Genomic DNA, 12,167 nt, shown 5'->3' with positions numbered 1-12,167 from the left:
TAAAGATCAGTGAAAATCTTGTTTTTTAATTAACCAAAAACTTTCATCCATTTCTCTTGAGTAGAAAACAGCTACTATTTAGGTCAAAATGATAATGTTGAGCTTCAACCATAATTCTGAAATCTGTAGCCAGGCCTGCAGGTCAGAATTTATGGAGTTGTCAATCTATTTATTTACATGGTCAAACACTACAAAAATGGCACACACAACAAAATAATGAAAACAGCTGCTCTTCTCTTCTTCATCGGGCATCAAAGACGACCACTGAAATCAGGAGTCAAGGAAATGTACAAGTATTATAGTACTCAGTTCATACATACTGTATAATTTTAATAAACAGCCTTTTGCCATCACATAATATTATATTTAAAGGATACATCTCTTTGTTCTCTTCTTGTACATGATCCTGTATCCGCACTCTCTGCATCGGATTGGATCACGGGCCTTAATTTCATTTTCAGTGTGACATTCTGTAAATAAAGAAAGAATATTAATCTATACATCCAATAAAACTATTAGAGCTAGACGATAATCGGTCTGACCGATATAAGCTTACTGCAGATCTACCAGTTTCTGTGTACATGTCAGCTGATAAATAAGATATTGCAGTACAGAAATGCAAAACTAGGCTTGAGGTTATTTAGTGTCTTATATATTTTGTCCACCAGAGAGCACGAACAAGTCTATTTTTCAACTGTAAAATGTCTCATTCTGTATATATTAAAGAAAAACCAAAATATTATTTTATGCGTTTCCCTTTTTAATAATTACAATCGGCCGATATATCATTATTCGATTTTTAACCTCCCAAATCGGCCTCAAAAATCTAGTGTCGGTCAGGCCATAATAACTGTAATTATTCAGTTTATGCCTAAGTTTATTGTGTATTAGCTGGTTGTTGGAGGTTAGTAGTTTATATGCACAAGAAAATTCAATGGATGCACATTAAAACAAAATTAATATTAAATTTTTTTTCAAAAGTTATGAGTTAGCAGCCACTGATTTTTAATTACAGACAAGAATTGCTGTTCCTCCTCTAGCTAGTCACAGTCCATTGGCAGATTCACAAATGTTCAAAGAAAAATAGATTGTGTGAACTTTGAGATTTGTAATCTAATATGATGATTTGTCATGAAATGGCTCGACAAAAATCATGAAATATTCTGGTGAACAGATGTTCAAAAATGGCAATGGTTGTTTAATTCTTATTTGTGCGATAACTTTGTATCAAAGTTCTGGAAAAGAAGGCAAGATGGACTAGTCAATGAATCCTGTTTTATTGTTTTGGTAAGTTTATAGAGTATCAATTCTGGCAGTGATTTCTTCTTCTTTGTTGTAGGCATGAAGGTCTGAAAATAGTTTATTTCAATCTTTTGACTCTTTGTAATATCATCTAGAAACGTATGTGCTGCACTCTGAATATCAATTTTGTGGTGTCTTGTGATGCAGTGTGGTCCAGGCAGAGCTGTAACATGACACAATAATAATAAGAACTTCATTCATTAATAGCATAAACCATGCTATTTGGAGCTCAAGGTAATCATGCCCTTCAGAATTGAAGAATACATAATACTGATTTAAAAAAACAGCAGCATTTGGGCTATTAGTATAGTACTAATCGTAGATTGTAATAGATCCTTAAGAAGATCTTCTATGCAAGATTGCACTGTACCATTTCGCCGCACTGCATTTGGGCAATCAGCTTTTTCTGTTAACGCCACAAATCAGTGGATCTCCCTGCCTGACGATGTGAGGAGCTGCAGCTCTATAAGCACTTTCAAAACCAACTTAAAATGTCTGTTGAAAGCTGCTCAGCTCTGTACTCAATGATCTTTATTCCAACTCCATGGTCTTCATGACTTGCTTTTACTTGACAAGCGTACTTTGTGATGTGCTATTGGGTGTAGCTGTGTATTGTGCGTTTTATATGTTCTTTCTTGTATGACTGTAGTATGTTTCTTTGTCTTGACCTGCCAAGGGACTACAGATGAGAATTATCTTAAAGCTATAGTCTGGTACGGTGCATCAAATGGTGACATTTATGTTTTAAACTGTACATGGTCCCTTTTAAATAAAATAATAAAATAAATAAATAAACTACTGCTGAATCAGTTCTACTAGAACTGTGTGTAATTATATTATAGTATACAGTAGCAGAAGTAGTTATGGCAGTACTAGCAGTGATACCAAAACAAGAATAAGAGCATAACATAAGTAAGAGCATTATATGAGATCAATAAGAGCATTACAGTACACATTAAAGTTAGGTCTGGTAAGTTAGCATCGTTAGCTGCTGTAGTAGTAACAGCTGACTGTCCAATTGTAAGTTACCTCCACATATGTAGATCATAGGCTGCTGTTTGGGTGGTTGCACATCTTTCTGTGGATCCATTTTCTTCCTATAAAAGATAGAAGAAGAAGCAGAGTAGTAACGTTACAGCATGCTAACACAGAAACAGCATGGTGGTACCGACAGGAGTCTAAACCACCGGTGTAGTGAACAACAAAGGTTTTTAAAAAATCCTATAATGCAGTATGAATATAGAAATTATGAAATACACAAAAGGAAAAGATAATAAATTAGACAACTCACCGTTTTTAACAAGCTAACTGTTTACCTCTCTTTTCACATCACACACTGCTGCCTACGCGCATGCGCACAACTGGAGCGTCCACCTCAAAGCAAGGTGGTTTGTGATTGGTCAGAAGATACTGACGTCACATTTGGCTAATTTTTCCGTTGTTGCCAGGCAACGCAAACCATATGAAATAAAAAAGGCAGATAACATCTTATGATGCTGTCGTGTTTGTGGTTTATTTATTGCAGGTTTGTTCATTGTTTTCTAGGTTTTCTAAGGACAGAAATTGGGTTTTTGTTTGTGTTGCACTCCTGTCCAACAGAGGACACTGTGGGACATCTGAGTCCCCCAAACTGTCCATTCAGTTTTTAAGAGAAACTGATTTAGTTAAATGAATCTAGAGTTTTCCTCATTATTATTATTATTTATTTTATTTATTTTATTTATTTTATTTATTTTATTTATTTTATTTATTTTATTTATTTTATTTTGTAGCTGCACAGTTTCCGGTTCCGTACTCCAGTCCAGTAGTTGGTGGTAAAGCACCAAATCGTTGTTATCCAGTAGACCTCAAAGCAGAAGCAGCAGAAGCAGAAGAAGACTCAGCTGGCCTCCACTAACTAGTTTTTTAACAACAACGACTCAGTCGAACAATGTCCACATCTTGACTATCGGCCCCAAAACTGCCTTAACTTCATCCTAGTCCGGTCCGTTTGTTCCTGGTCGAGGTCAGACATCATGGAGCCGACTGCACCCAAAAGGTTTGTTCTGATCCAGCCTGTTAGAAACGAGCTATCAGAGCTATGACCCAGCTAGCGAGGAGGCTAACGGGGGCGGTTAGCTGATGCTAACTTAGTTAGCTTCACCAGTTTACTGTCAAACTTTCTACTCAGTTATTAAACAGGTTTAGAGATCACTCTATACAGCAGGGGGCTCTGAGCAGCCTGCGGCTCCAGAGCCTCATGTGGCTCTTCAGATCCTCTCCAGTGGCTCCCTGTGGATTCTTTTTTTTAATTAGTGGAAATGAATAACTGTTTTTTTGTTTACATTTTCAATTTTATTTATCATTGTTGAAGGTCTATGGTATTACGGTATGAAGGAGTGTTAGGGCCACATTGAGGAAAAAAATAAATCTGAGATTTAGAGAATAAAGTCATAATATTCCTAGAATAAATTCGTAATATTTCTAGAATAAAGTCGTAATATTTCTAGAATAAAGATGTAATATTTCGAGAATAAAATCATAATATTTCGAGAATAATGTCATAATATTTCTAGAATAAAGTCATAATATTTCGAGAACATAGTCATAATATTTCGAGAATAAAGTCATAATATTTCGAGAATAAAGTCATAATATTTCTAGAATAAAGTCGTAATATTTCTAGAATAAATTCGTAATATTTCTAGAATAAAGTCATAATATTTCGAGAATAAAGTCGTAATATTTCTAGAATAAAGATGTAATATTTCGAGGATAAAGTCATAATATTTCGAGAATAAAATCATAATATTTCGAGAATAATGTCATAATATTTCTAGAATAAAGTCATAATATTTCGAGAACATAGTCATAATATTTCGAGAATAAAGTCATAATATTTCGAGAATAAAGTCATAATATTACGAGAATATAGTCATAATATTTCGAGAATAAATTCGTAATATTTCTAGAATAAAGTCATAATATTTCGAGAATAAAGTCGTAATATTTCTAGAATAAAGATGTAATATTTCGAGGATAAAGTCATAATATTTCGAGAATAAAATCATAATATTTCTAGAATAATGTCATAATATTTCTAGAATAAAGTCATAATATTACGAGAATATAGTCATAATATTTCGAGAATAAAGTCATAATATTTCTAGAATAAAGTCGTAATATTTCGAGAATAAAGTCGTAATATTTCGAGAATATAGTCATAATATTTCGAGAATAAAGTAATAATATTTCGAGAATAAAGTCATAATATTTCGAGAATAAAGTCATAATATTTCAAGAATAAAGTCATAGGTTTACGAGAACAAAGTCATAATATTATGAGAATAAAATCAGAAGTTTACGAGAAAAAAAATCTTAATATTACAGAGTAGTAATTTTACGTGTTATTTTCTTCTTTTCGCCTAAAGTTATGACTTTATTCTCGTAACATTTCGACTTTTTTCTCGTAATATTACGACTTTATTCTGTAAATCTCAGATGTTTTTCCCTCAATGTGGCCCTAATACTCTGTAGTACATTTGCTCTTTGGCCCTCACTGTATTAGATTTATATACTATATACTTAGACTATAAACTGTGTTACCTTCATCACAATGATCAAATGTTTTGCAGCTCCAGTGTGATTTTTTTTTTTTTTTTTTTTTTTTTTTTCTTCCTAAAATGGCTCTTTTGATAGTAAAGGGTACTGACCTCTGATCTAGACCAAAGCCCTGTGCTTCCATTTGTTTTCTAGCCTGTTGGGTAACATTAACTGTTAATGTTAACTTCGTTAGTGCCTTTTGGGGAGCATTTGATCTAACTTTACGTTATTATTTGGACATGAAGATAAGATAAGATAAGATATTCCTTTATTAGTCCGGCAGTGGGGAAATTTGCAGTGTACAGCAGCAAAGGGGATAGAGCAAATAACAAGATGCATCTGCTAACACAGTAAAAAAAAAAAGAAGAAGAGCTAAACAAAGTGTGAACCATTTAAATAGAAGGAAGTATAAAAATAGGAGCAGTATATACAGTATTGATAATAAACAGACTATTAACAAAATTGCACAAGTGGAAAATGATATTATATATTGTTAATGCACGTTAACAACATATCTGATGTGCTGACCTCCTTGTGTGGAAAACGATATTGCACAGTGAGAATGAAATGGAATTCCACCTGAAAATATTGCACAGTATGAATTACACCGTAGTAGTAATAATGATAATGATATTGTCATTATACAGTATAGTGCAGTGATTGTCAGTTGTTGGTGTGTAAGTGTAAGCGGTCTACTTGGAGCAGTGCTGGTTGTGGAGTCTGACAGCTGCAGGAACAAACCCTGATGAAGTACACAATACTACTTATTAATTGTGTGCGAGTTGAAACAATCCCACACGTCCATGTAAAACAAATGAGTATCCTCTGCAACCATTTAATTAATAGCTGCCATGGTGATTCATGTGGTTGTCTTGCCAACTAAACACCTCAGGAGAGGGAGAAAGAGCTGGTATCAATAACACGATATAGGCCTATCTTAATAGTTAATAGTTTTCCTAATTTTACATCTTATATCTAACTGTATAATTAGTGACGGTATATGTTTGACTAACTGTGATGCATTTTACAGTTATTATAAAGTGTACGATTAGGGCTGCAGCTAAAGACTATTTTCATTATCCATCACATGATGATGATGATGATGTCTTCAAAGGGTTTGTTTTGTTCGAATAATAGTACAAAAGCCAAAATTATATTAAATTTATGTAATTTACAATGATGTTAAATACAGAAAAGCAGCAAATCCTCATATCTCAGAAACCGAAACCATCAAATGATATTGGATAGAAGATATAAAAATGTCTTATCTGACTGAACTGAAATTTATTTCACTCAGTTCATTTAATTTATTTATTTATCTGCTTGCCATTAATCCACATTACTCAATCTGTTAGACTGTTTAACAAAATCCCCTTGCCGCAGTGTTTGTTGAAGTGAACACATGCACAAACAGTTGGGTTAATATATATTCTAACACCTAATTTTGTTTCTAGGAGTACATTATTCCCAACTTTTCATTCATTTATATGTATAACTTAATGCTACGTGCTGGAAACCACTGTGATTTTGATTTCAGATGCTCCTATGGTATAGTGCTTTCGTTTGGTTTCACTACTTGTTTTTTTGGTTGACTATTTACTGAAGTTACAATTGATTTGTTTCATTTTTTTGCAGCAAGCTGAAAAAGCTGAGTGAGGACAGTTTGACCAAACAACCAGAGGAAGTGTTTGATGTTTTAGAGAAACTCGGTGAAGGGTAAGACGTTTTTGTCATGACTAACCTCCGTTTCCACTTGTGTGCCACTGACTGAAACTATTTTAAGTTCATCAGGCTGTCTGTACTTTTTAAGATTCAACTCCTTTGTTGTGCAATGCATTAATTTGTTAATGATGCCAGTTATAAATTGCACTGTAGTCCGGACATATTGTGACTTAAAGTGTGTGTGTGTTTAGTTCCTATGGCAGCGTGTTCAAAGCCATCCATAAGGAGTCAGGCCAGGTGGTGGCCATCAAGCAGGTTCCTGTGGAGTCTGATCTGCAGGAGATCATCAAGGAGATCTCCATCATGCAGCAGTGTGACAGGTCAGCTTCCCCCGAAACCTCCAAATTCACTACAAAGATTATTGTCCTCAACGCGTCATACTTGTTTCCATAGTTCACTTCGCTCTAATGTTTGATTTAACGGAAATGGTTTGCTGCTGCAGCCTGTGCGGCTCTCTGATGTCTCGCCCTACGAGAGTTTTCTCACTTCTGCTGTTTTCGTTCTCAACGAAAATTTGTCTTCTCTTTTGACAACCGCTCTGTTCTGCATTTCCTCCTAGCCCTTACGTAGTGAAGTACTATGGCAGCTACTTCAAGAACACAGACCTGTGGATTGTCATGGAATACTGTGGAGCCGGCTCCGTCTCTGACATCATCAGACTGCGCAACAAGACGGTGAATACTTACAGAGACAGTTGTGGTTCAACAGATGGTTCACAACTGATCAGAGTTAATATTTCTATGTTATATTTTACTCAGAGCAAACTGTTTATAATGTAGACTGATATAGTTTGACCAATTTTTCATCCCTGTGTTTTCTTTTTCCTCCTCACATTAGTTGACAGAGGATGAGATTGCCACTATCCTGAAGTCGACACTGAAGGGTCTTGAATACCTTCACTTCATGAGGAAGATCCATCGGGACATCAAGGCAGGAAACATCCTCCTCAACACTGAGGGACACGCTAAACTGGCAGACTTCGGAGTTGCTGGACAACTAACGGTAACATTATAGTAGTTGTTTTAGAGTTTAAAGTGAATTTTCTCCTCACTAGGACTATGTAATCTTTCAATGATTTTGTGAATGAATATGAAGTCATTTGAAAACTTCAAATTCATAATGATGATACCAGCATTGTTTTTTTTCTGAAGGACACTATGGCAAAGAGAAACACTGTGATCGGTACTCCGTTCTGGATGGCCCCAGAGGTGATCCAGGAGATCGGCTACAACTGTGTGGCCGACATCTGGTCCCTGGGCATCACGTCCATAGAGATGGCAGAGGGCAAACCTCCCTACGCTGACATCCATCCCATGAGAGTGAGTGTAAACATAGCTTGTTGAAGAAGTGGGTGCTTAGACGTAACCGCTTAGCTCTGAATCAGGACTTTTTGAAACCTCTTTGTGTTCCTCCAGGCGATCTTCATGATCCCCACCAACCCTCCTCCAACATTCAGGAAGCCGGAGCTTTGGTCAGACGAATTCACAGACTTTGTCAAGAAGTGTCTGGTCAAGAATCCAGAGCAGAGAGCGACCGCCACGCAGCTCCTACAGGTTGGAGGAAGGAAGGACACACACACACTTGCATGAACAAAATAACATGGATGCTGTATTTGTGTTGACCGTGTCAGAGAGCCGTTGAGGCAATAAACATTACCACAAAACACTCTTTTTTTTTTTTTTTTTTTTGCTCTTGTGAATGTCCAGCACGCATTCATCAACCAGGCCAAACCAGTCTCAATCCTGAGAGACCTGATAACTGAGGCCATGGAGATGAAAGCCAAGAGGCAGCAGGAGCAGCAGAGGGAGCTGGAGGAGGAGGACGACAACTCTGTACGTATGCCGAGATGTTAACAATGAACTTTACTCGATCAGACGGCTATATGTTGAGGCCGTACGACTAAATGTCTTCTAGGAGGAGGAGACAGAGGTGGACTCTCACACTATGGTGAAGTCGGGCTCAGAGGGAGCAGGAACCATGCGGGCCACCAGCACCATGAGCGACGGGGCGCAGACCATGATCGAACACGGCAGCACCATGCTAGAGTCGGACCTGGGCACTATGGTCATCAACAGTGATGATGATGACGACGAGGAGGAAGACCAGGGTTCAATGAGAAGTGAGCACACACAGAGGAAGTTGGTTCAGTTTTGGGGAGAAAAGGGATTCAAGTGTCAATATTGTTAGCTTTTGTAGTGCGTAATAGTGCCATACAGGGGAGGTGGTGTGGTAAAAACAGGGTACTGATTAAAGAGACTAATTAATCAAGAGTTGAAACACAACCCTCTTCCTCCTCCACAGGGCACGCCACCCCCCAGCAGCCAATGCGTCCGTCCTTCATGGACTATTTTGACAAGCAGGACTCCAACAAGGCTGCCCAGCAGCAGGAGAACTACAACCACAACCAGCCGCAGGAGCAGCCGGGCTACCACATCCAGTCCAAGAACGTCTTCCCCGACAACTGGAAGGTGCCTCAGGACGGAGACTTTGACTTTGTGAGTAACATCTTCCGTGAGCGTGTGATGGTACTTGCTGTAATTAACGGGGTTTTAACCTAAAGGAATAAACAGAACTGCCTCGGTGGTAAAAATAGCAAAACAGAAGCAGTTCTTCTACACTAAATGTGACTCATCCTTCTCCATTGTTTGTTTGTGTTTCTATTGGTCGCCCAGCTGAAGAACCTGGACTTTGAGGAGCTGCAGCTGCGCCTGACTGCCTTGGATCCCATGATGGAGCGGGAGATTGAGGAGCTCAGGCAGCGCTACACTGCCAAAAGGCAGCCCATCCTGGACGCCATGGATGCCAAGAAGAGGCGACAACAGAACTTCTGAGTGTCCCTCCCTCTAGTTTCGGTTTCCCAAAGCCCACCATCACCACTAAACTTACGTCCCATTGACTCAGAGGAACGAAGATGACCTTATTGTCTTTGTTGGATGCCCACTGCTGTTGTAACTGACTGCTAACTGGCCTCTAAGTGAAGTTAGAGGCTTCTTTTACATCCATTTTTGGCGCCTTGTTTGTCTAGATGCTGTTCATCCATTTTAAATCTTATATTTGTTTCTACGGTTCCTGTAAAAGTGCTTTCCCGTGAATGATACTCAGGACTGCAGCCAAAGAGAGAACTAAGGCTTGGCGATTATACGTCTGAAAGTCACTCGGAATCCCCATCAACATAAGGAAGCCTATCCTCTGATCCTCTGGCAGTAGCAGCAGTTTAATACACAGTGGTCAACGACAAGTGGTCGTTTTTTTCCTCAGACTTTTCACTTTTCAGTGTAAATATAATATAGAGCATAGTTTGGAAATACCTGCAACAAAAAGCTGTGGAGGCTTGTCCATGACCAAAGACAATCAAGATGATTAAGTTGAGAATGCCTTAAAATATTTGAAACCTAGTTTTACAATAAGCAATGTGATAAAACAGCCAAGTCGTCAGGCGGTTAAATCCTTTTCCTCACTTGGAGATGAGCTGGAAGTGGACTGTGGAACGCTGCAAGAATGGACACATGACACAAATCATGTGGATGGTGAAGAATGGATCATGCATGTTTTTTCATGGTGGACCAGAAAAATGATTTCATTAGTCTTAATTATCATTTATTTAATTATGTTGTCTTTGGGCTTCTTTTAAACATCCAGTGCATCTTGGTGCCTCATAACACACCTGTAACCACTGCTTTAAAATCACAGCTTTTACTTGACAAAATGATCCACTTTACTCAAATTAAAACCAGAGTTTGCACCGAAATTCATTCCTAAGTTAAAAAGAATTGATTTCCATACGAGCGAAAGCATTCCAAAATACTTTGACTTTTGTTTTAATATCCCTGGAGACTTTAAAAACCCTGCAGATTTATTTCAAGGTTCTAATAATTATGTTTTCTGTAATTGTTCCACACTAAGATCGATTAACTTCAGATTCCAATATGACTTTCGAAAAACATTTTGACTAGATGTGGAGCGATCTTATATGCAAAGCAGCGAAGAAGGCACGACAAACTGTTTTATGTTTGTAAAAACACTCAAGTGACTGACTAATACTTGAGAGAAACAGAGCCGCTGCATCAGCCACACATCTAATGTCTGAATTACAAGAGATTTTTCAGCAGATTTCTCTGCAGCTTATATCAATGTTTCAGCAGTTATCATTGAGAATGTGCTGTTTCTGTTTTCTACAGTAGTTTTCTGACATTAAGGTGTGATTATTAATGAAGGAATGAAGTTACTCTTCATGCTGTGTGTTTTGCGACACAAGCTCATTTTTAAACATTTACACAAAACTGTTCAGTGCAGTGATCGATTGAGTTGTTCCTTAAACAAATTTAGGGAAAATTAAAACTGGTTGTTTAAGCCATGTGCTTATCCTAAAAAAAAATATATAAGTATTGGCTGTTACCAGATTCTCAGCTATCAAATATTGAAGATAATCATTATTGGCCTCAAAAATCCAATGTCAGTTGGGCTTTATTTCACAGTTGTGAATGTGTAATTGAAAACTCTTCCTACTTTTATTTCATGAGGGAAACAAACTGCTCTGCTATAGTTTCGTTTTGACATATTGATTTTACACGTGCTATTAATGACCTTTTTGAATGAATATGACTTTATATTTCTTTAAATACATGTCCAATACGTCTGCGGGTTTCTGCTACATACGAATGTTAATATGCAGTCTTATGCATAATCAACATTTTGATAATCTTATAATCCTGTTACACTATCTTATGTCTCATCTGATCTGGCAATGTGGCCAAAATGAGTTGACATTTTAAACACCACTATCCAAATCTCAATCAGTATGCTCTCAATTTCTGAATGATGATGTCTCAAATGGTTTTTTTTGTTTTTTGTTTTTTACCTGTTCTTTCACAGAAATCATTAACATTCTTGCCATGAATTGTTTTCATAAATCAAGTCTGCAGTGCATTGGCAACTCACACACAAGCATTCACAATTTTATTTATTAAATGTGTTTTTTTTCTTTTTGTGACACTGGTTTAAATATGGTAGCTGATTTGGCTGTTAATATTTCTGCCCTTTGTCAAATATATGTGGCTTGATTTCCACGTGTTTTTTAGACTATGCATGTTTATAATTACGTTTGCTTATTTAGTGGAATGCTATTGTATTAACTGCACAGCTGAGAGTACTGTTAATGTGGAAGCTGGATTTTCAGCTTTAACAGAAACTATTTTGCTCTGTACAATTAAGAAAAAAAAAAAGCCCTGTTTAAAATATGACATAGCGGAGAATCTGCCATATATGTATAGTTATCTGAAATCATTGTTTGACTGCTATATGATTTTCATTTATTTCGCTGTTATTTCCACTATATATAATGACTTATGAGGATGTAGAGTGGAATGTAAGCATTTATGTTTTGAACCACCTAATTTATTATCTTTTGTTTGTAATACTTTATTTTGAAAAGGTGCAAGAAATAATAAAAGTTACTTATAGTTAACCATAACTGCAGTAGTATGCTTTTATCTTATCTTTAAGTTAATAAAAAAAGACTTCATGAATCACCACCTGACCACCTGTTGTACCGTAACTCTTCT

At 36.8% G+C, this 12,167-nt stretch overlaps 2 protein-coding genes across 4 annotated transcripts; one reads left to right on the top strand and one right to left on the bottom strand.

The window, feature by feature from the left end:
* Positions 1-5: 5 nt before the first annotated feature.
* Positions 6-2,729, bottom strand: polr2k (RNA polymerase II, I and III subunit K). 2 transcript variants are annotated; one of them, XM_037795111.1, is made up of 4 exons: positions 2,594-2,729; positions 2,332-2,399; positions 378-470; positions 6-264 (listed from the first exon to the last, which is right to left on the bottom strand). In XM_037795111.1, the coding sequence occupies exons 2-4, from the start codon at positions 2,390-2,392 to the stop codon at positions 242-244; spliced, it is 177 nt and encodes a 58-aa protein (XP_037651039.1). In that variant the 5' UTR covers positions 2,393-2,399; positions 2,594-2,729; the 3' UTR covers positions 6-241. The 2 variants fall into 2 exon arrangements, with proteins under 2 accessions (XP_037651039.1, XP_037651040.1); XM_037795112.1 differs by having other exon boundaries at positions 2,619-2,685.
* A 146-nt stretch (positions 2,730-2,875) lies between these two features.
* Positions 2,876-12,076, top strand: stk3 (serine/threonine kinase 3 (STE20 homolog, yeast)). 2 transcript variants are annotated; one of them, XM_037795109.1, is made up of 11 exons: positions 2,876-3,340; positions 6,520-6,600; positions 6,798-6,926; positions 7,166-7,280; positions 7,444-7,608; positions 7,758-7,925; positions 8,022-8,159; positions 8,313-8,438; positions 8,521-8,725; positions 8,908-9,101; positions 9,279-12,076. In XM_037795109.1, exons 1-11 carry the CDS (start codon positions 3,318-3,320, stop codon positions 9,435-9,437), a joined length of 1,503 nt encoding a protein of 500 aa, XP_037651037.1. In that variant the 5' UTR covers positions 2,876-3,317; the 3' UTR covers positions 9,438-12,076. The 2 variants fall into 2 exon arrangements, with proteins under 2 accessions (XP_037651037.1, XP_037651036.1); XM_037795108.1 differs by having other exon boundaries at positions 9,270-12,076.
* The last annotated feature ends 91 nt before the right edge of the window (positions 12,077-12,167 follow it).

This window comes from Sebastes umbrosus, chromosome 15 (genome assembly GCF_015220745.1).
Source record: "Sebastes umbrosus isolate fSebUmb1 chromosome 15, fSebUmb1.pri, whole genome shotgun sequence".
NCBI classification, from domain to species: domain Eukaryota; kingdom Metazoa; phylum Chordata; class Actinopteri; order Perciformes; family Sebastidae; genus Sebastes; species Sebastes umbrosus.
This window is presented reverse-complemented; position numbering and strand designations above follow the sequence as displayed.

Excerpts from the sequence above, each read along its gene's own strand:
- stk3 (XM_037795108.1), top strand. The coding sequence starts at position 3,318 with ATGGAGCCGACTGCACCCAAAAG. Across the intron at positions 6,927-7,165 it reads ATCATGCAGCAGTGTGACAG|CCCTTACGTAGTGAAGTACT; the intron begins GTCAGCTTCCCC and ends ATTTCCTCCTAG. Across the intron at positions 7,281-7,443 it reads TCAGACTGCGCAACAAGACG|TTGACAGAGGATGAGATTGC; the intron begins GTGAATACTTAC and ends TCCTCACATTAG.
- polr2k (XM_037795111.1), bottom strand. The coding sequence starts at position 2,392 with ATGGATCCACAGAAAGATGTGCAACCACCCAAACAGCAGCCTATGATC. Across the intron at positions 471-2,331 it reads TATGATCTACATATGTGGAG|AATGTCACACTGAAAATGAA; the intron begins GTAACTTACAAT and ends CTTTATTTACAG. Across the intron at positions 265-377 it reads CAAGAAGAGAACAAAGAGAT|TGGTCGTCTTTGATGCCCGA; the intron begins GTATCCTTTAAA and ends TCCTGATTTCAG.